The sequence below is a fragment of the Carassius auratus genome, chromosome 43 (genome assembly GCF_003368295.1).
Source record: "Carassius auratus strain Wakin chromosome 43, ASM336829v1, whole genome shotgun sequence".
In the NCBI taxonomy this organism is placed as follows: domain Eukaryota; kingdom Metazoa; phylum Chordata; class Actinopteri; order Cypriniformes; family Cyprinidae; genus Carassius; species Carassius auratus.
This window is the reverse complement of record NC_039285.1, coordinates 11119262-11142995: the sequence shown is the minus strand read 5'-3', so window position 1 is coordinate 11142995 and position 23734 is coordinate 11119262. Positions and strand designations below refer to the sequence as shown.

Sequence of the window (23734 nt, the reverse complement as noted above, 5' to 3'; positions counted from 1 at the left end):
CCACAATCCACGAGAATAAGTAAGACTTGTGTACTATACTATAGTACTATAGTATTATAGATCTGATCTTAGTATCAGACAAAACTAAAATATCTCAAAGTGGTACTATTACTTACGGTATAAGTGACCATAATATATTTTTTTTTTGCACAAGAAAAATTAGTAAAAACATTTTTTACTCTCACAAGACTGTACTATCCAGATTATTTAAACATTATTCCCAGGAAACTTTCAGGATGCTGGTTGATGAGGTGGATTGGTCCCCTGTTGTAAATTGTTCATGTGTTAATATAGCATGGTCACAATTTAAAGATATATTTTTAAAAACCATCAATAAAGTGACCCCTCTTAGACAGATCAGAGTCAAACAGCGTTCTAGTGCATGGTTTGACAAAGGTATGCATGATGCTATTAAAACCAGGGAAAAAGCACTTAAACATTTTCATAGAACAAAAAATCATGCTGATTTAATTTTATATAAACAAGCAAGAAATAAGACTCAGGAACTTATTAGAAATGCTAAATCAACCCATTATAAGAATGATATATCAAATAATAAAGATAACCCAAAAAAGTTATGGAAGACTTTAAAGGATTTGGGGGCGGCTAAGACAAATACTATGAAACCAAGAAGCACAGGACTAACAATTAAGGGTGTTCTAAATTTCAATAAGAAAGAGGTTGCTAATTATTTTAATATTTATTTCACTTCTATAGCAGAACGGCTGGTCTCAAATCTTTAACATTCCTATGGGTTTTTTTAATATTGATAGGGTGAAATCATTCTACAATAAACTTGGAGCATTGCCAAACTCATTTTCCTTATGGAAGGTTGAGGTAGGGGAGATGGAAAAAAAGCTATTACAGTTAGACTGCTCTAAGGGCCCTGGGTTAGATGGGTTATCTCCTCGGTTTTTACGAGATACTGCTGCCCAAATAGCCCCATACATCTCACTGGTGTTTTCCCGAATTACCTTAAGAGGGCCAAGGTAGTCCCCCTTTTTAAAAGGGGAAATAGCCACGATCCTGGTAACTACAGACCAGTCTCTATTTTATGCACAGTATCAAAAATATTTGAAAGATTGGTCAATGAGCAATTTAATGAATACATGAATAAAAACAACTTAATGTTTAAATTCCAATCCGGATTCAGGAAGTCACATTCTACCGAATCATGCCTACTCTATTTATCCGACATCATACACAGGGAAATAGATAATGGAAATCTCTGCGGAATGGTGTTATTGGATCTTCAAAAGGCATTTGATACGGTGAACCATGACAGACTGATTGCCAAACTTGAAGCCTAAGGGGCAGACAGCTCCACCTGTAGATGGTTTAGATCTTACCTATCAGGGAGGGAACAATTAGTGGTCTTAGGGGGAGTATTGTCAGACCCTTGTATAGTTGAATGTGGAGTTACACAAGGAAGTATTCTTGGACCGTCCTTATTTTTAACATATATTAATGATATGACAGACTCCTGTTCATGTGAATTATTTCTTTACACGGATGACTCTGCACTTTTAATGTCTCATAAACAACAATCCACTCTAGAGAGTAACCTGAGCTCTGAGTTATCTTCTGTAAACTACTGGCTGATTGATAATATGCTGTCTCTACATTTTGAAAAGACTGAGGCCATTTTGTTTGGCTCAAAATATAAATTAAATAGATGCTCGAAATTTAGGTTTATTTTGAATAATGTTGAGGTCAGTATAAAAACGTCAGTAAGATATCTGGGTTGCATCCTAGAAAACAACTTGGATGGCAGAAAGGTGGCCAAAAAGGTTCTGAGTAAAGTCACTGGGCTTACAAAGTTTTTAGCCAGAAATTCTACATTTTTAGATGTAGAATGATAATTTTAGCTAACACTTTAATTTTAAACCAGTTTGAATATGCATGCACTTCCTGGTTTGAAGGCCTAACAAAACGACTTAAAGGGAGGTTGCAAGCAGCACAAAATAAATTAATAAGAGTAATTTTAAACATGGGCCATAGGTCTCATATAGGTAGGTCACAATTTGTTGAGCTTAACTGGCTTGATATTATGTCAAGACTGACCATGACCCATAAAATATTGTATGGTAATGTCCCAAATTACTTGTTGTGTCTTATTAATAAGGTGAAGGACACACACACTATTTACACTCGTGGCAGTATATCAGACCTTTGTCCTTATGCATTCAAGACAATGCTAGGGAAAGAAACATATGCCTATATAGGGGCAGTTGAGTGGAACAAGTTAGACCGGCAAATTAAAGTGATTTCAAGTATGAACTCTTTTAAAAAGAGGACTAAGGACTGGTTATTAGAGAGGGTAGCGGAATAGGACCAGGGGCCAGTTAATGTCTATATTTTTGTACTTAAGGAAAATGTTTGTACAGTATGTTATGTCACTGATTATTACACAATATGCAATTGTCTTGTCCTGATGTTATGTGTTTAGGACCAAAATGGAAATAAGTCCTGCACTTTATTGTGTTTTTATCCTCGATTGTATCTGATGCCTTTTTGTTTTATGTTTACTGTAAGGCTTTCTTGATATAATTAAATTAATCAAATCAAATCAAATCAAATAGAAAAACACACATATATATTTGTATATAGCAACTACACTGTACATTCTGTATGTCATAGCTTCACTTACTCTTCACTTTATATAAAACACTATATTCTTGCACTTCTGGTTAGATGCTAACTGCATTTCATTAGCTCTGTACTTGTACTCTGCATACTGACAATAAAGTTGAATCTAATCTAAAGTTCATCCATGCTGACTTTTTGGATGAGGTTAAGCTTATAAGGGATTATCTCAGTGTCGCTAAAGGAAAGCATGCCATGGTGCATGAGAGAGAGGTTGCAGGGTGAACACTTTTGTTAAGTAACCATAAAACTGGTCATCTCTTCACAGGTGGTTGAATCATTTTCCAGCTTCTTTACAACATCCTCAAAGAGGGAGAGGATGTTATTGGAGAACAGGAGGTAAACTTCCACATTATCAGCATCTTCCTCAGTTGAGGCTTCATTGAGCTTTAACAAAGCTCTGATCTGTCTGGGACGATGTGGCGGAGTGACTGTGACGGGGCGGAACCAAAAATGAGGAAGATTAGTTCCGCAAACACCGCCACTTCCGGGAACGCTGGCGAACCCAAATCGGCGTGTTATTGGGAACGGGTGTCTTGTTGAGCGTGGCGATCACTGATTGGGCAATTCGGTGAAGAGGAGACACATAAATAGGGCATCAGAAACACAGGAAGTGGTTGGTGATTCCCAGTAGTTATTGTGGGTGCAACGGAGCGGAGGAGAGAGTTGGTGTGTACTGTGTACTGTGTACTGTGTACTGTGTACTGTGTACTGTGTAGCTTGGGCAAAGAGAGATACACACACGGGGCTACAAAGTATACAAATTTCTTTATTGGAGCATTGTGCTCCGATGCATTGTGTGATGTGAAGTTAACACACATTGAAGATCTGCTAGGATTGCAGGAAGGAGATCGTGCTGCCAGTTGTGTTGGATGTCGGTTATCTGGAAGAGAAGTGGAAAGATCCAGTGTTAATGAAAGTGTGAGTACACTGAAATATTCATCGAGTCAACAGTTATTTTGCAAGTGTGGAATATCCATATACCTCTTGTGAGGACCTGCCACAGGACCTGCTGAAACAGTTCTACTCGGCCATCATTGAGTCTGTACTTTAATAACTGTCTGGTTTGGTTCAGCAACAAAATCAGACATCAGAAGACTACAGAGAACTGTTCGGACTGCTGAAAGGATTACTGGTGCTCCCCTGCCCACCCTTCAAGAACTGTATACATCCAGAGTGAGGAAAAGGGCTCAGAAAATCACTCTGGATCCCTCACATCCAAGTCACCCCATCTTTGAACTTTTGCCATCTGGCCGGCGCCTTAGAGCAGCGACACGTACAGCGAGGCACAAAAACAGTTTCTTCCCCCAGGCAATCTACCTCATGAACAGTTAAATGTTCCCTACTTATGCTTATAAACGTGCAATATCCTTATATTTATTTGTTAACCCTCCATCCTAGAACATTCCTGCATCTCACTCAATCCTATTCCATTATCATTTATAGCACAATTGTTTATACATTTATTTATTTGCCAATTCTTAAATCTTTTTTTTTTTTTTTTTTTTTGTGTGTTGTTGTCTCTGTGTACTGGAAGCTTATGTCACTAAAACAAATTCTTTGTATGCGTAAGCATACTTGGCAATAAAGCTCTTTCTGATTCTATGAGTTGTGACCAGTGTGAGTGGCCCCACCGTAATAGAATTGGTGGATGAGCCGGAACCAGCGAAAAAGGAGTCTGGTGCCTTGTCGTGGCTGTGACGTTTCCTCTGGCCGTCTGCTGCATCGGTGCCCCCAACGTCCAGGAACTAATCCCCGGTTCTATGTGGTTTTGACCCTAATTCACTGTGAGTGTGTGGAGTGCAGTGGTTGAGTCCTTTTCTTTGCTGTGTGTACACTTGAAGTCTGCAGTGTCGTGCTGTGTCATGTTGTCAGTAATCACCCTCTAGGCTGGGAGAGAAAACCCTGTGGAGAAGAACATGCACCGGTGTTGTGAGATGACCGTCTTTTATATACATGCCCGCTCGCGGCTTTGGACCCCTACTCCGCCGAGTGGTGACGTGTCAACAATAGCAAGTAAGGAACCGTGTGCATATTGTGCGGGGGGGACGACTGAGCGAAGTGTTGGCTGCTATATGAACATCCAGCTGTGAAGCCCTTGTGTATGAATACCTGTTTGTCTAGTGCTTTCAGAGGTTCGCCCCTGTCTAGATCTCTGGTCCGTTTTCTGGAAGAGAGGAGAGGGAAGCGTTCAAGTCATTCCTGAGGTACATACCCGGTGGCACAAACCTACCTGAAGTCACCCAGTGTGGTGGCACCAGCTGAAGCCGTGGAAGGCCCAACGTGGAGCAACTCCAATCTGTACTTCTATCCACTCTTGGTCAAATTTGAGAGGTGGTGTGTCCTTCTCCATATATTCACTGAAGCGAAGTAAATTTGTGAAGGAACTCTGTCTGTCTGTTACCAGTCCTACAGGTCTGAGCTTGAGGCTATGAGTCGTCGTGAGAGTGTTTCCATGGTTGGAGGTGACCGTGTTGAGTGTTGGTCTGGGAAGTCTGCCCCGGTGAAGAAGACCACAGTTGTCGTGACCTACACCTTCTCTAGACTCCCGAGCTGAAAAGGGCTAAAGCCTGACGTCCACCTCTTCGAGGGTCTGTCAGTTGTATCCATTCAGTATTGTCATTGTATACCCACCTGCATGCCCAGAGCAAAGCTCCAGTTGCCCTTTGTATACTCTTCTGTACGCTCACAGCTAAGAGCCTCTACATTTTGTGTATTGTCCTTGTATACTTGTATGCCCAGAGTCAAGCTCTAGTTGCCCTTGTATACTCACCTGTACGTCCAAAGTAAAGACCCAGTTGTCCTTCTGCATACTTACCTGTACGACCCGAGTGAAATACCAGTGCATCACCCTTGCATATTCACCTTCAAACTCCATCCGTAGGGTTTACCTGGACGAAAATCGAAGTTAAGGATTGTGTATCTTTCTTGCATACTTGCCTATACACCGAAGGCCAAGACCCCAATATATTCACCTGCATCCTTACCTGTGGACCTTTTAGGCGTTTCCAACCGTGGACCCAGAATCTCGTGGCGAACGGCGTCAGGTACGCACCCCACCCAATTCATAAGAATTACTTACCTTCTTTACTCTGCGTGCATGGACTGGAAGGGCCCCACCGACGGTTCTCCTGCAGGAGAAACACAAAGGCACTACTGAGAAAAACCCTGTTGAGTCACGTGAAGGAAAGGACACAAATTACCTACAGGCTTACCTGAGAGTCCCTGTGACAGAGTCAGAAGCGACTTGGACCTATACTCTCTGGCCCCGAGAGTGGATTTTAGATTCCCTTTTCCCTTCCATTCATACCTTTTAAATAAAGTTTGTTTTAATTATACTCGCTCTCTCTCGTGTGTCTGGTCATTGGGGTGTTCTTGGGACCTCCTCGAGGTGGAAACTAGGGAGGGGCGAGACTCCCGACATCTGTGGTCCGCTCCGACCTGTGACAACACTCTTCAATGAATTTCATTTTTCAATGATTTTAGAAATCATCAGAAATTATTTATCAACTTAAAATCTCAAAATTCTTTCTTTATAACACATTTTAAAATCAGTCATTGCATTACCTTGTAAATGGTACATCAATATCATGTTACAAAATGTTTTCATGAATTATAAAAATGTAAATTTGAATCTTGCACTATAAAGTCTATGTTCAAATGGCTGTTTAATATATCTCCTCCATTGTTATCATTCAACAAGTCAATTTAGAGTTTTGGTGTCTTTTTGCTAATTAAAAGCAACACCTTTACTATATTGTGTTATAATAGCTATTTAACATTACCCCTAAAATTTGACTAGGCTTAATATGTTGCATATTCATTTTCCTAGAAATCTTAAAGCACTGATTGCTTCTTGTGTATGTTATGGCAGTGATATTCCATAATAGTTGGGACCAAACAATGACTTGATCCCAGGGGCCCTCAACCACTAAATCCTTCCTTGTGTGTGGCTCTTGGTGAATACAGACACACTGTTATAACAGAAAGTGTGTTGTACAGCTGGAGTGCTGTTTCAGAAGCAGCTTGAGGTCACACACATAGTAGTCTTGTGTAGCCAGGCTGAAGGGCTGGAATTCATGGCAGTTTTCATTGGCCAAGGCCTGCCCATGAGGCCGTTTGACCGGCATGTCCAACAACCAATCACAGTTAGTTTGTTTAATCATAGCGTTTTAACAGACGTGTAAGCCGCAAACCTTAAATATTTGACATACGTTTTAAAATCCAGCATTTAGATGATCCTGATAAGTGTTGGTCACCATAGTTGTAAGCACAACAGCTTTTTGGGGGCTTCTTTGAGGGGGCTTGGCTCCATGGTATCTTTGTTTCCAGGCGAAACATTAAAGAACAAGACACACACGTCTCAAAGAAATCCTGTAGAATTCAACCAAATCTGATAACGACTTTGACATTCCTGAAGTGTTTCCACTTCTGTGTCCCAAATGCATCAGATATTTAGCCAAAGGTCCGTGGGCGTGATGAGGCTGAGAATACACACACAAATACTTGAACAATGAGGAGGTGATGAATCATATATAATTGAATATTTCCTTTTACAATAAAACCACAATGGGGTAAAATATACCCATGGCTGTTTTTCAAATATGTGTAACAGATTTTCAATACAATATCCAAGTCTGTCATTTCATTTTCTCTGTCATATATATATATATATATATATATATATATATATATATATATATATATATATATATATATATATATATATATATATATATATAATTTTTTTTTTTTTTTTTTTTATACATAAAACACTTTACAACTAAAGACTGACATACACTAGGCTCCTAGAAAACCTGTAGAAGTAACCAATCTGATTAGGAATGACTTGGATTCCCCCTGAATCACATCCCGGATGAGCTTGCAGGCCTTGGTGGAGTTTGCATGTTCTCCCACTGCAGAAGTGTTTTATTTTACTTTTCTAAGGGATTTTCCTGGTTGTACTAGCACCGCCAGTAGTAGCTCTTAAGTGGTGTAAGCCGGCCTGTACTGACATCATTTAAGTGACAACAACTGAAGAATGGGGGATGCCGTGGTCAGAGCTGTGTTTTTGTTAGTGAGAATCTTGATCTCATTGTATGTGATAATATGTTTATTATGTCTTCTTTACTTCACATATAATAATAATAACTCTATTTAATAAAAGACAAGATGTATGCCAAGACTATTTTATTTATTTAATTATTTAATTGTATTGACAAAATTTCTGGGTGTTGTATCCCTTTAGGAAATCTTGAGTATTTCCTTTCTCTTTCAGTGATCACATTGTTTGTTTAAGATTTGAACCAAGTGTTTGGGGTTTGGAACCGTCAGGGACAAAGAGATAAAAAAAATTCTTGGAAAATTGGTTTTCCCCTAATATTCACAAAGGAGCTAGTGCAAGCCTATGCAATTACTTTTTGACATCACAAGTTCATGGACAGGACTCAGACACTCCAAGCTGACAACAAAAACTGATTCACTACTTTTCCACTGCTGAATCAACATGCTCAGTCAGTCAACCAAAACGTGGCGACCTTCTGTCCTTGCGCAATACAGACCTTCTTTCAGTAACAAAACATAATCAGCAGATCAGATCAAGCTGAGCATATTTCTATCAGTGTTATGTAAACAATCAATTAAACTGAAATATATCCCTGAAGCAGTGAACAAGTAACAAAATGCTTTCCCTGTCTCTGGATTTGGCTGTAATAAGAATGCAAAGGCTGATACTTCAAAATAACAAATAACAGTAAAAACAAAAACCAACTCAAGCAAAGGGGGAATACACGCCTATCTATATATTTAAATATAGGGCTATAAATCCATTTAGTGGTTACACCATTGTATTACAGATGATAAATGATGCAACATTTAGATGATCATTTACCATACATTCCTGGGCCCCCCAACTGCTTCTTGGTCCCATCTGTGCCAGCTGAGATTTAATCACCTCCATCAAATAGCCATTATTATTGATAATTATTTTATCACTAATATATATGATGATTACATTGAACATGTTTGCATTGGGTGTGCAGGTAGATGCATCCAAGCACAACCACTTCTCTAAAGCACCTTACATTATACTAATAGTAAAAATATTTTTAGAAATAATTACTAAAGTGTGATGATATGGATCTCTGACTTTGCAGTTGACTAATCAACCCTATATGCACTAATGCTATAGGTGTGCCAAACATCTGTAGAATGAATTGATTCACTGTATTATCAGGTCCATACATGTTACTTCTTTCACATGCTTTTTGGCATCACAACCTGTGGTCCCTCCTTACTATGATGCAACCTGAAGAGGCGGAGGAAAAGTTTTATTTTGGGGTACATAAATTCTCATCCTTGGAATCTTCAAGCTCCACTGAATAGGAATACACAATGGAGATCAACAGACCAGCTGCAAGTACGAAAGCACATTTTTAAAGTTCTGGGTTGCATATATTGTAAGTTTATTTGTATTATTTTTAAGTGATATTTTATAACTTTGTATCTTTTTTATAGAAGGTGTAGTGACATTATTGTGTATGTTTGCCACATACTCTGCACAAGGTAAGGAAACATTATAATTATACTTTAGATATTTACTATTACTAGTTTTATGTAGTGTCACCAATTGTTGTAAGTGTCATTACAACTGACAATTGAATGAGCCTAATACTAACAGTAATGTTTTATATAGAGCAGTTTGTTGTTAAATATTTCTATATTTATACCACTGGTGTGGAGTTACAAGTTAGATGAACAAACTCTGTGTGTTTGCATGCAAGGTTTTTTTTTTTTTTTTTTTTTTTTTACATATACTTTTTTGTTGAATGTACTGCTGAGTTAATTTCTTACACCCTTTTCAAACAATTCATTTTTTTTATCTTTGACAATTATAAACCACCCTTTTACCACAAAAAAGTTAACCAATGCAAAGTTTTTTTTCTTTTAGTTTTTCTCTTATTACCACATTTATTTATTTTTTAATGCAATCTGTTGACTGTTTTTGTTGTTGTTGTTTGTTGTTGTTGTTGTTTTCGTGCTTTTATGTATTAGGCAGTTTTTGCAGTTATGTGGGCCCCATTTGTAGTAGGCCTAAGTTTTGCAAAAGTGGTCTTTAGTAGATAGACGCACTCTCAGAACCATTAAGAAATTGGATTTTTTTTTTTTTTTTTTTTTTTTTTTACTAAAAGGGCATAAGGGGAAAGTATACAAATACAAATTCTCATGGTTTTAGGTTAAAGGTAGCTTATAGTTCACCAAAAATTACAATCCCTTTCATAACTTACTTATCGTTGTAAAAAATAAACCCTTATGTCAAACTTATGTGTAAAATAGTTCAAATTGTTTATTCATTCAATAACTTCCTTTGTATGGATAAAAAAAAAAAAAAAAGTCAAAAATATATTCTTGTGTTCCACAGAAAACAAAAATTCATACACTGTAAAAAGATTCCCCATAAATTTACAGTAAAATACTGGGAGAAGTGGTTCTAGCTATGTACTCTCATTTTACAGTTTAAATACTGTTTTCTGTTTTACGGCTGTGCTTTAATTTCACAGTGAAGTACTGGAAGCAATGGTTCCAGCAATTTCTCATAATTCTACACTTTCGTTACTGTTTTACATTTTAAAACTGTGCTGTAATTTCAGAGTAATGGCTACAGTTATAATTGTGAAATATAATACAAGTTATTTTCTATTTACTCTACTGTCTGATATGCTATCATCTCTAGCATACTTACTCAATGGAAAAAAATAAAGCAGAAATAGACTGATATAGTGCTTTATTTGCCATTTGTTAAAAAAAACTAAAGGAACTGTTAAACTTGCTGTTATTACAATATTTTAACAGTATTAACATTTTACAGTATGTTTAACAATAAAAGCAATGTCACAGGCAAAAAGTGCTATAGTAATTAAAGGAACCACTGGGTAAAAAAAAGAGAGAGAGAAGAGAAAAAAACAGCCAACACTCCACTTTTTTCTTTTTCTTTTTTTTTCTTTTTTTTTTTTTTTAATCTGGCACGACACTAAGTGCAAGTCTGAGAGGAACACGTTAACCAAACCAATAGCTGAAAAAAACCTTTGACGAGGCAAAACATTTCTCACTCCAGCTTCCGATGCCTCTGGCCTGAGAGGACATCTGTGTCTGGAGAGAAAAAACATTTAGAAATGTTAGTGACAAAATATAGCACATGGCAAAAGCTAGTGCTCATACACTCTGGAAAAACTTTGTACAAATTTTTTTGAAAATTAATATGCTAGTTAATTAACTTTTTTTATATATATATTTTGTTACAGTAAAGGAGGAAAAACTGACAAAACACAATCTTAACAGAACAGCTGGTCAAGACAAGACCAGACAGTTCAGCTGTGTGTAAAAGTGATAGGGTTTTCTAGTTAGCCAGAAAGGAGTGAATAATAAGTGACTGAGAATCTGTATATTGTAGGTGTGCATATGTGGATAATGCAAGACTGTTGGGGATTGTGCATGAATAAATGTTTATGCTGAGTGGGTACGTTTGAGAGCACAGTGGGAAGTAAAGCCAAGCGAACCCTTCGAAATTAGTTTATTTATTTTTATTTTTTTGCATTGATTGGTCATAAAATGCCATCTGATCTTCATAACAGACACAGGTACAGAGAAAAACAATGTTCACTTAAAGAAATCTCAGAATTTACTCATATGCTCAGTGTATTACTTTTTTTTAAGATAAACACAAAAGCTGTGATGTTCATAAAATGGCTGATACTCGTTTCACATCTAAAAATCATGAACAGTGATCATGACATTAATGTGAAGCAAAACAACAGCAGTGAAAAAATAACTCTTTAACTATTAACTGTATATAATTTCTTCTGATGCAAGTGCCTTGTGACGTTTGTGCCAGTCCTTTGTGCTTGGGATGTAAGCTTCACAATGCATTTACGTCAATTTACAGTAAGTGCTTATTTGACAGAACACCGAAAGCAATAATTTATTGTTAACTTAGTATTTGTAGTTATTTTATTATTTTTTTACTCACACATGCCTATGGTTTGGCTTTGATTTATCTGATGGGGTCACACTTTTTTTTGAAGCACTGAACTAGTGGCAGTCATTTAAAGGTATTTTATGGACTCTCATGGATGGATTATTTCATTAAAAACCCTTATTTATGTCTATCTGGTTGCCATGATGGCATCAGGGTGAGATAATTATGAAAGAATTCTCATTATTCTGAACTATGTGAACTATGTCTTTAAGCTTACAACAGACAATCATAATCTACCATGTCTTTACTAAGCTTTACTTTTTAACTGGAAAACGATAAATTTGTAAGATGTTTTGTTTACTCATTATTTTATTTTTTGTAATAGAGGTTAAGGGGTCATTTGTTATTCTTGACCAGTTAAAGGGATAATTCACCCCAAAACAAAAATGTAATTAATTACTCACCCTAATGTCGTTCTAACCTCATAAGACCTTCATTCATCTTCAGAACACAAATGAAGATATTGGTGATGAAATCCGAGAGGTCTCTGACCCTCCACAGACAGCAAGGTTAATAACACTATCAAGGTCCAAAAAGGTACCAAGAACATCTACAAATTAGTCCATGTGACATCAGTAGTTCAGACGTAATTTTATGAAGCTACAAGAATACTTTGTGTTGTGCAAAAAAACAAACTTATGTCACATGGACTAATTTGTTGACATTCTTGGTACCTTTCTGGGCCTTGATTGTGGTAGTAACCTTGCTATCTATGGAGGGTCAGTGAGGTCTCAGATTTAATCAAAAATATCTTAATTTGTGTTCCTAAATGAACAAAGGTCTTACGTGTTTTGAACGAAATGAGTGTGAGTAAATTATGACAGAATTTTCATTTTTGGGTGAACTATGCCTTTAAACAGAACTGTAAAATTATTCCAGTCCTGACTCATGAACTACTATTACAAAAACAAATAGAAAAAGTTGTGGGTCATCAAGATAACAAGGTAATCATATCTTTCCCATAGCACTCTGAATGTTTAGCTGAAGCACCTAGTGTTTTGTCTATGCTTGTGATCAGATGCAATTTAATTTTAGGTAATATTAATGCAGAAAAACAAACATTTCCAAAGGGTTAATATACACTTATCACTGAAAAAGTAAGTGGTAGGGAGCAATTAAATTTAGTTACCTAGACAAAATCCCATTTGAAATCGATGAGGTTCTTTAAGAGGGATGCAGCTTTGGGGTTGACAGTAGCATTCGAGTTTTCTTCTAAATGACTTTGCCTCTGCTGGTCTTCAAGCCTTTTTCAGGGTTTATCCTGACAAATCGTCTAAGGGTATTAATAAATATACATTTATATGAATAGTAAAATTTAAAAGACAACTTTTTTAGTTTAATTAATGGATTAAATATATACTTGCTGAAATTATGGAGTAATAAAAGGGGGAAAAAGGCAATTTACAGTTCACAGTAAAAGGTGAATAAAATACCTTTGAATGAATTCCAATGTGCCACATGCCTCCTCTGGATACGGAAGGTTAAAGACGTAGTACATTGCAAACATTGTTGCTACTGCAGTCAGAAATCACCCTCACAATTGACGCGGCCCTCAAGGGTAATCATCCATCTTTTTAAATTCTCAGTTAGACTGTATCATAAATAGTTCTCAGGATGTCTTTGTTCCCAGTTATTCTCATTTATGTCTAAACTAATAGTTTAGACATAAATGAAAATTTACTGATAATTCACTTAATTTAATGGTCTTCTTTATGGATTGTTTTATATACAAACAGAGCTTCAAATCAGAAGACATTACCTGATTAACTGGAGACATGTAGCTTATGGTCATTCTACCTTTAATCTCTTGTTTTGACTGTAAATGTGATGGCACCAGATAATGCATCTGCAAAACCCGGATTTCCTTCTCAAAAACAAAAACAAAAACTGTGTTCTGATGAAACATTAAGTCATAGACATCTTTGATGGCCTGAGGGTGAGTAAATTATGAGAACATTTTCAATTTTGAGTCAATCTTTCTTTTAAAAGTCATGCCTTTGCAACCGCCTACCAGCATTAGCTGTGACATACTGACCACGCTGAATAAGTCAAGGGCTGGCAGGTTGATTTTGCATTTTCTCAACATCAGCTGCAGTCGCAAAAACCTAAAAGAGAACATCAAATTCTGAATTACACTCTTAAAGTAAAATTAAACAAACAAAATATTTAAATAAACACTCACATCTGCATGTGCCATCAGTCCACTTTTCACTCTCATCAAAATGTGCCAGAAGAAGCTTGGTGACCAGGTGTGCAATCTCAAGGCTTTTGAAGTACTGAGGAATGGCCTTTCCACATTCTTCCATAGACATCTCTAATGAATGCAGTATATCAAATTCAGTAAGCAAATTAAAATGGACACAGATGGACTTTTGGTTAACCTGTTAGCCAGCACCATCCATTATGGGACTCACAGCTGAAAGTGCTCTAGCTAACTTAAAATAAATAGTAAAAGTTATAGACACTGAAGGGCCTTGATTTTTTTTTTTTTTTTTTTTTTTTTTTTACCACACTTAAATATTTTAGTTTTTTACCACACAATATTTTTTATTTGATTTACCAACTGTATTGAAGGCTTCTACAAACTATTTAGTCATTAAACATACCACTGTATAGTTTTTTTTTTTCAATTATAAAACACTAGACAGAAACTTAGACATCATATAAGTGATTTATTTGAGCACTAGAAAAATCCAATACGAATAATTTTAAAAAGAAAAAAAAAAATGATTTAACTTGGTATGCCAATTACAGAAAATCCTGAGATTGCTAGAAATGCAGCATTTACAATGAATTACAATGCAAATAACTGCTGCTGTGCTGATGGCCAATTATACAGATGGTAATATTACAAATGTGCCATAAAGTCAATAATCCACTCTCTCTATTCATATAGTCGCGTTCACTTTGATAGCTGTGATTACACAGTGATATCGAGCTGATTTACATTAAGTTTCACTCAAACATATGGTAAGCATGCAGATACATTCACATTCAACATAAAACACACTCTCACATATATAAAAACTGTTGAAAAATAAAACAAAGAAAAAGGCAATCGCTATAAGTTCCGCCTTTTCTTTAAACTTGAAAAGAAGAAGAACGAGGAGCGTCGCGCAGCACCACATGTAGGACAACTCGAGGTATCGCACACCTGACGCGCACATTCTATGAACAGCAGGATGAATAAGATTTAACTTAATTTATCATTATTATTATTATTATACATATATTATTTTAATTGATAATAGATGTGTTTTGAACGTTATTTAATGAAAAGAATATGTGTTATTAATTTAGACTATCATCTAGATTGCCATTCATCAATTGTTTTGCATTATTATAAGCGATTTCAACATTTCTAATGTTGTAGCTACTAAAATACTGATTTGTTTGCTCAATAAAAACAAAGAAGTCACATATTTTTTATAGGAATGCTTATTTCTTAACACTTTCAAGGACTTTCACTGAACATTTTACCTCAGATCGAAAATGAGACATTCTTACCTGAAAAACCGATGACAAACCCTATCTTCCTCCACGTTTATTGCTTCCTCTTTTTGGCTTTGAAGATTCTATGGTTGGTTGCAAATAATTCTGTTGTTGATTCGTTTTTCATCTTTTGCGGCCCGCTACTCCGCTATTTAAATGACCTGAATTGTGTTGTGATGGTTGTGACCTGGTAAATCCAGTAGGTGGCTGTCGACATCATTGAAAAGATTAAAAGCACTACGTTTATTATACATTTAATTATGTTAACATTTATTCAAGCTGTACAGTTAATGTAAGTAGTATTTTGCAGCAGTGGTATATTGGTATAATGTATGAACAATGGTTTGAAACAAATATGTTATTTAATACAAAATTATGTAGATGACGGTCTGTGGTGCATCAAGAATTTGAACAGCATCCGTAGTCATAGCTGGGTGCCGCGGACAGATGCCGAATGGCGCCGCCGGTGTTTGTAATTTCATAGGCTGCTCAATTATGACAAATCATAATCACGATTATTTTGGTTAATATTGTAATCACGATTATTTATAAAATAAAATACAAATAAAAAGCCTTCGGTTTACCCGCGTTCATAACATTAGCACAGAATCCGTTCAGAATAAATCAACAAAAGAACCAGTTTGGTTCAGATGCGTGAGCAGTAGGTGTGTTCGACTTCATGAAGTACTGCGCAAACCGGTCACAGTCTGACTTGAAGCAGTGCATGCCGGTTAAAAAAAGAAAATCTGGTTACATCGAATGATTCGTTCACAAACCGGATGTCACTAAAATGCAGTGTGCTCACAACAGACCCAGAAAAGAAGACAGTGCTGAATAAAGTCATAGTTTTTGCTATTTTTTAACCAAAATTTATAATTATAACTGACCCTCTAATGTCACCTGGACTACTTTGAAGATGTTTTTATTACCTTTCTGGACATGGACAGTATACCATAAATATATTTTCAATGGAGGGACAGAAAGCTCTTGGACTAAATCTAAAATATCTTAAAACTGTGAATGACATGAGGGTGAGTTATTAATGACATAATTTTTATATTTGGGTGAATTAACCCTTTAAGAGCTGCACGGATCCAAATTACCGTAACACATGTATTTTCATTTTCAACTCTTTACGTTCACTTATTACATGACCGATGAAGGTATACATTAATAATCACTAAGCACAGGATTTTAACACATTTTTGCATGTATTTGCGTTTAGGCATGCACCTTGAGCTAAAAGATGACTTTACATGTTCATGTTCTGTTCCATCTCTTAAGTGCATATCTCTTCCTGAGGAGCAGCTAAAATTCTCTTTCAAGCTTTTAAAAACATGAATAAATATACTTTTATAAATAAAGCATGTCCCATTATGCAAATGCCATATTACATGATTTTACTGATTTGCTCTGGAAATTGGGCTTTTATGGAGGAACGAAAGCGCAGTGCTGCAAAAATGGGGCAGAATGGGGCACAATAATTGTTTTATCTCGATTATTGTATTTCCATGATCATTTGAGGCTGAAATCGAACCGATTTTTAGATTAATGGCACAGCCATAACTTATAGAGAATAATGTGTTCGAATTTAAAAGAATAATTTTTAAAGATGCGACGCAGTGCTGCGCTTCTCGTCTGGTGTACAACCCCTTGTCTGGCGGAAGTGCTTGCAGGTGGTGTCGAGATCGTAAACAAAGTCGGGGGAAGCATGGAGGTCTAAGAGCTAAGATAAAGTTAACACCGCCCCGGCTCTCTTTACCCAGCATTTTCCTTGCCAATGTGCGGTCACTGGTGAACAAAATTGATGAGTAACGACTTCTCATAACCCACAGTAAGAGACTTTTGGATGGCAAACTCTGTTAGCATGACTCTGGCAAAATAATAGGCGGTGGATTGTGCATTTATGTTAACAAACATTGTCCAAACATTGTCATTGTTGGGAGACACTGATCAGCTAACCTAGAGTTTCTCATGGTTAAATGTAGACGTTTTTATCTGCTGCGTGAATTCACTCCCACCATAATAACTGCAGTCTATATTGCACCAGATGCTAATGACAAGCTTGCTTTGAACAAACTTCACACAGCTATTAGTAAACAACTAGACCGCTCACCCGGAGGCTGCTTTTATTTTAACCGGTGATTTTAATCACTCGTAATTAAAGACAGTGCTCCCCAAATTCCATCAGCATGTTTCCTCCCACACCAGAGGTGACAAAACTTTGGATCATGTTTACACAAACATTAATGTAACTTTCTTTGTTTGTCACCCCTATGTATTCACCCCTCATCAACTGTGTATAGCCATGAGTGAGGAACATCAAAGTGTGGAGGTCGTTCTGGAGGTTTAGGCCTCTTGCCTATAGAAATAGCCGATTGGATCTGTGGTGGCATTTGATCCCTTGGGTCCTGGAAAGTTGTGGGCCATGTGTTGGAAATGATAAAAGTATGTGGAGAGGAGTTACTTGGTTTGGCTGTTTCTGAGGAAAATGCAACCTTGACTGTCACGTGCTGAACTTGACAAATAAGAGGCTGAACTTGGTTCACTGTAACTTGAAAAATGAAAATTCTTTCATTACTCACTCACCATCATGTTGCTGCAAACCCATAAGACCTTTGTTTATCTTCGGAACACAAATTAAGATATGTTTGATGAAATCTGAGAGCTTTCTGACCCTGCATAGACAGCATGGGTCCTACCACAGTCAAGGTCTAGAAACGTTGTAAATACATCATTAAAATAGTGGTACTCATGGCCGTAGCCAGGCTTTGAAAATTAGTGTGGTCCAGGGGGGTTCTATTATGACCCCCTTATTTAAGAATTGTGCTATAATAACCCCTATAAATACAACTAATTAACTACTCTAACACTTGAAAAGAGACAGAAATGTAGATGTTTTTGGAGGGATGCTCATTTTCAAATGATACCCTATTTATGGCATTAGAGTTTGTTAATACTATATTTATGGGGTGGATAATTTTATTAGTTGTTTATTATTCATGCAAACATACATATTACCCAACAAACGTGTTATTTTCGGATAGTCAAGACTACAAAAGACAATGCTTAGTAGTCAGCTCCAGTGGCGCAGAGGGTCAAACAGTTGCCGTGTCTAAAAGTAAACAAATAAATAAGTGAACGGATTTGGATTGTGACCTATACACTGTGCATGAGACTTGGAGCTGTTGCAAAAACATTGCTGCATTAAAAACTGCTCCATTACCTCACACGATACATATGGAAAACATAGGAACAAAGGAATCATTTTTAAGGTTACCGAAATGGACACAGCATTAGTCTGCAGGCTCGTCTGAATCTCATACACCTTGTATTCACACTGTTAATGATTTTAATCTAACCAGGACATTTACATCTTGCAATCGCACATTTAACTACCCTAGCCAACCCAGAACTGGTTGGTCCGCTTTGCAGCCCCCAACACAAAAACCTGTTACAGTATGTATCCTTGGGATAAAATCAAATTACAAATAAATACCTAAACTTACACCAAATGCAATGTAATTACAACACACTAAACACATCAGAAGAAACTTACCAAGTCCTGCACCCAGCCTCAGCAGAAAGCCTCGTAACTTTCCAAAGACTTGTGGCTTTTAAACTCCTGTATTGTTTAGTAACTTAAACCAAAAAAAAAAGCTAATTCACAATGTCCATATATGTGCGTGGAGGTAAATGGTTCAGGTCTCTGTGCCATTCCGCTGCGGGGAGCTCGAATGGGTTGATATTTTGGATCCCTGAGAGCTTCTCTAAATACCGTTGTTTTGCGTTTGTTGTGAGCTCATTCCTGTAAGGTCTCTATTCTTTTGCCTTACCTTGTTGCATTGCTTTACTTTCCTACTTTTCTTTCTCGTATTTGTAGATCCGTCTCGGTCCCGCCTAAATAATAATGTGCAAAAATTAAAAAGCTCTGGAATGTTAAGTCGCGCCTCTGTCAAGTTCTGAAGGCGTTCCCCCTGGCAACCCATAGCGTATCCTACCATCTTTATTACGGTATGTATTTATTATTTTTAGTATCCTGACACAGCGTTTTGAGCTCAGATAAGATGGTTGTAGAGCATTCTCATTCGACAGGTAATTTAATTTTACATCAGAATACACTACCTGTTATTAACGAAAAAATGTAAATTATTAAATTTAAATGCAAGTACTTCTATCATTTGAGCATGCAGGACAAAAGTCATCATAATTGTTATTTGAGAATTGGCTTACTATAGAGAGAAGTGTCCTGGAGATGTTGTTTGAGAGCAGCTCTGCTCCGACTCTGCTGGGTTGCAGGCCATCAGCGTGAAAAAGCCTAGGATGCTCCCAGAAAAGATTCCAATTATTAACAAATAACAGTTTATGTTCTTCACACCATGACAACAACCATTCATTAAAGCAACAAGTCTACTGAACCTTTCGTGTGAATAGAGTATTAGCAATCCAAGTGCGGTAAGCTGCAACCACGCTGCCGATGCTAATGGTCTCTAAGCTAATAGCAGACCCGGGAGATAAAACTAGTGATAACGAGGCGCTCTGATTTTGTTGTTGTTTTTGTTGTTTTAGAATATGATAGAGGATATGTTCACACGTTATAGAAATGGAAATGATGGAAATATTTGGAGAAATATTTGTTTTGGTTCTCCGAGATGTACAAAAGAAGCATGGGCGTTGCTAGGCTTTCTTAGCAGGGCTCTAGCATTTAGGTCCATAAACTGTACACAAATTTGCGATCGCCTCAGAGTCAGTCCGCTTAAATGTCATTTGAAAACGCCTGCAGACCAGTCTCCTCCTCATCTTTCAGCGTGCTCTTCAATCCCCAGACCGTGGCAGAGCAGCGCGAGCGGACTCAAACAAACACAGAGGACACAAGGTGTGTGTTTATTGATAGATTGCTAGAATATCTGTATCTGTACAGTTCTTTGTCTTAAATACAGTTTACAAAAGGTCACAAAGGAGCTATCGGTTTCCCATCTACTGTAAAAAATTTTGCTGCGTTCACCACTCATCACACTGCAGCTGTTTCCTGTAGCAAAAATCTAGCCCTTAACACATATGAATACATACGTTAATTATACTTATTTAAATATGCTTAACTTAATTATACATACTTTATACATAAACTACTGTGCAGAAGTCTTAGTCTTAGGCAGTCTGTTGTCAGACTGCTAGTGCATTCAACAACCTCACTAGATAATTATTAAAGGGGAGGTGAAATGCTCGTTTTCACTCAATATCCTGTTAATCTTGAGTACCTACAGAGTAGTACTGCATCCTTCATAACTCCAAAAAGTCTTTAGTTTTATTATATTCATAAGAGAAAGATAGTCTGTATCAATTTTTCCAGGAAAAACACGACCGGCTGGAGGCGTGACGTGTGGGCGGAGCTAAAGAATCACGAGCGCGAGTAAGCTTTTGCGTTGAGAGCGTTTGGAAGCTGTGACATTGCCGTGAGGAAAAAAACAACCAAAACAAACCATGGCTAACAGTCAGATTCAGCGTATATTTATGATCCAGAATCAGATCCAAAGGCTGAAATTTAACAAGAGCAGCATCAGCAATGACGTCTCTATGTGATATGTACTGAAACTTTATAGATTTGCTTAGCGGTTTTGGAAAATGACTAAGTTCCACTCTATGTCGTCTTATTTTTTTTTTTTAAGCTGTACATGTGGAAAGTGCAGTTTGATGACAACATCGCATGTTGTTTACTTGATGTTCTTACACGCCGATAGCTAAGTTAACAACACAGAGATATTTGAAGCAGTTTTACTCACCGCATGCGGTTCCAACACACGATCGTGACCCTTTTTCATTGGGACTGCATTATCCTTAAGAAATAAACGATGTGCAAATCCGGAGTCAAACTGGGCCTTGTTTGTAAAACAAGCATCTTTGAAATCCAAGGAACAAACAAAAACACTTGCACAACTCCGTTGACGCTCTGTAAAAATAAACTCCATCCACTGGTCCCTTAATGTTGTTTTTTTTTTTTTTGGTAATCTGTGCAGGGTTGTCTTGCCCTAGCAACCAAAAACACACTTCTTTTGTGACATTTTGCGATGCTCTCTCTCTGATCAGTGAATGTCTGTGCTCTCAGTGCTCTGCTATACGGGAGTGCGCGCTCTTCCGGCAGAAGTGCCCTTAGGACCCATATATGGAAATTCCACTCCATCTAACGTCACAAAGACCCATACTCGGAAAAAACTTTCCGAAACTTGTGACAAACCGGAAGGAGTATTTTGGGAACAAAAATACTCCTTCGAACGTACAACTTAATTTTTGAAACTTTGTCCATGTTTAGCATGGGAATCCCCCCCCCCTTTAAATTAATCGCAAAATAAATGTTTGTAAATGTAAACTGATATTTCCTGCTGACATACTACAGCAAAATATATAAATAACTGGTTTAAAACCTTTTTTGAGGTGAAAGTACTAATGTGCCTTGACTGTACTTTACAAAGGATATTGTTGCTACTTAAGAAAGAATGACCATATGGTTTTCACAGATCTGATTAAAGTGGCAGACAGCACTCATTTTAACAAATATCAGAGATACAGTAGAAACATTATGTGTGGTTTTCTATTAAACAATGACCCACATCATGAAATACATATATTAGCCTTAGAGTAAGGGATGCACAACTTGGGAAATGAGAGCACCCAAGGAGTGTGTGGAAGCTATGGATTTATTTTAAATATTTTGTAATGTTCTTTAATGTTATCCATAGTTTTGTATGGTATCGGTATAAAGCCTAAACAATACCCAACCCTAGTTATAATCTAACAGATATATTTTTTATTTTCTTTTTGTATTTTGTGCCTTGCAGTATGATATCTTTGGCAACCTCAGTGTTTTCCGCATCAAAATTCAAATTTGAAACTGCCCTCCTGATCTCCTCAATGTATTCCGTAAAATTAAATTCTGTGATTTTTTTCCAGAACATTATCTGGTGGGAAAAAGTTGCCCGCATAAATGTATGCCTGAAGTAGCTGATGCTTCTCTGCCAACGTGTGACAGAGATTCTTGAAATTATGCGATTTTCGAACACACTGTTTGAAATATGTGTGCTTACTTTCGGATCTCATAGTTTATAAATGGATTAAAGGGCCAAAGTGGAAAATCAGTTCTGGATAATGAGTGATATAGTGCTGATTTGGTTTTAGTGTGTGATCAGGAAAGGCTTTACATCGAGTATGTAAGTACTTATGAATCAATACTTCAAGGTAGGCTTTCTGGCCTGCAGAAATAGCAGGTGCACAAATAAGCTCTACTATTTGTCGAAGCTGTAACACAAGCTGCCATACCTCATTTTCAGCTGGACATTTAATCTTATGTCCAATCAAAACTGGAAGCATCCTAAGTAAACACCAGTTTTGCACTGCATGGCCATTAAGTTTATCCCCACCCGGAGCAACCTCAACAGGTTTGTCATTAGGATCACTACCAAAGTATGAGAACTGACTTATTCTCTGATTATTTCCTGGTAAGTGGACTGCTTATCCACTGTCACAAGGTGTTTTATGTATAAGGCTACATAATATGATGCAACACCTTCAAATATGTCATGGCCAAGACAGTGTGATAATCCCGGAGGGCATACATCAAAGTGACGGAACAAAGAGTCAAATTTGATCTCTTCAACTGCACTTGAAGCACCAGTCATGTGAGCCCAGGTTGTCCCCACAAATTGCAGTTAATGTTCCCAAGAAAACTTGCCCATCAGGCAACATAACATCACCTACCTCAAGAACTTTGAGGTCTTTGATGAGTGATTGGAAAAAAAGTTTCTTGCCCAAAAAACTTGAAATCCTGCTCTCTGCAAATAAGAACAAGTTACATCTGTTCAGTGCTAGACCTATGATGTGGAGTGATGTCTTTAAGGGTAGGATATACACAGAGCAACTTGTGTTCCTTTTTTTTTTTTTTTTTTTTTTTTTTACCAGAACCAAGAGGGTTGGAAACTTCTAATGCATCCTGGTAGAGAATTATGCCAAAAGATGAGGGGTCATTTCTAAGCAAACTAATTTCTATTATGCTGTTGCCAACCCAGACGTCATAAAAAAGATCTTTACAAGGAACGTTATAGTACATTTGTTTGTGATGTTCAATATGTAACAGTGTCTTTATTGTTTCTTTGTTCGGAACATATTGTGCAAAGCATTCTTTGCTGGTCTCATTTTCTCCAAGACAAACCAGAACATCTCGGTTACGTACGTAACCCTCGTTCCCTGATGGAGAGAACGGAGACGTTATGTCGAACGACATATGGGGTCTCACTTGGGAGGCCAATCATCTCTGAATTTAAGAGAAAACGCCAATGAAAATTGGCTAGTGGATTTAACATACCTGAGCCACTCCCCATGCCAACGGGCATAAATAGGGTGACAGGTGCATCCACTCATTAGGTTTTACGCTGAGGAGCCGAGAACGTGTCCCGTCAACAGCGACCGGTTCAAGGTTGTGGCATGGGGACATAACGTCTCCGTTCCCTCCATCAGGGAACGAGGGTTACGTACATAACCGAGACGTTACCTATCTGTCGGTCACTACGAGTT

The 23734-nt window shown here is 37.3% G+C and overlaps 1 protein-coding gene across 4 annotated transcripts in view; it reads left to right on the top strand.

Annotated features, from left to right (window-relative positions):
• The first annotated feature begins 7444 nt into the window (after positions 1-7444).
• Positions 7445-23734, top strand: part of LOC113061693 (galaxin-like) — a 31089-nt gene continuing 14799 nt past the window's right edge. For all 4 annotated transcript variants that reach the window (XM_026231035.1, XM_026231037.1, XM_026231036.1 and 1 more), the window contains exons 1-2: positions 7445-9064; positions 9163-9210. In XM_026231035.1, the coding sequence (XP_026086820.1) occupies positions 9040-9064; positions 9163-9210 (73 nt within the window). In that variant the 5' untranslated portion in view covers positions 7445-9039. The remainder of the gene's footprint in view (positions 9065-9162; positions 9211-23734) is intronic.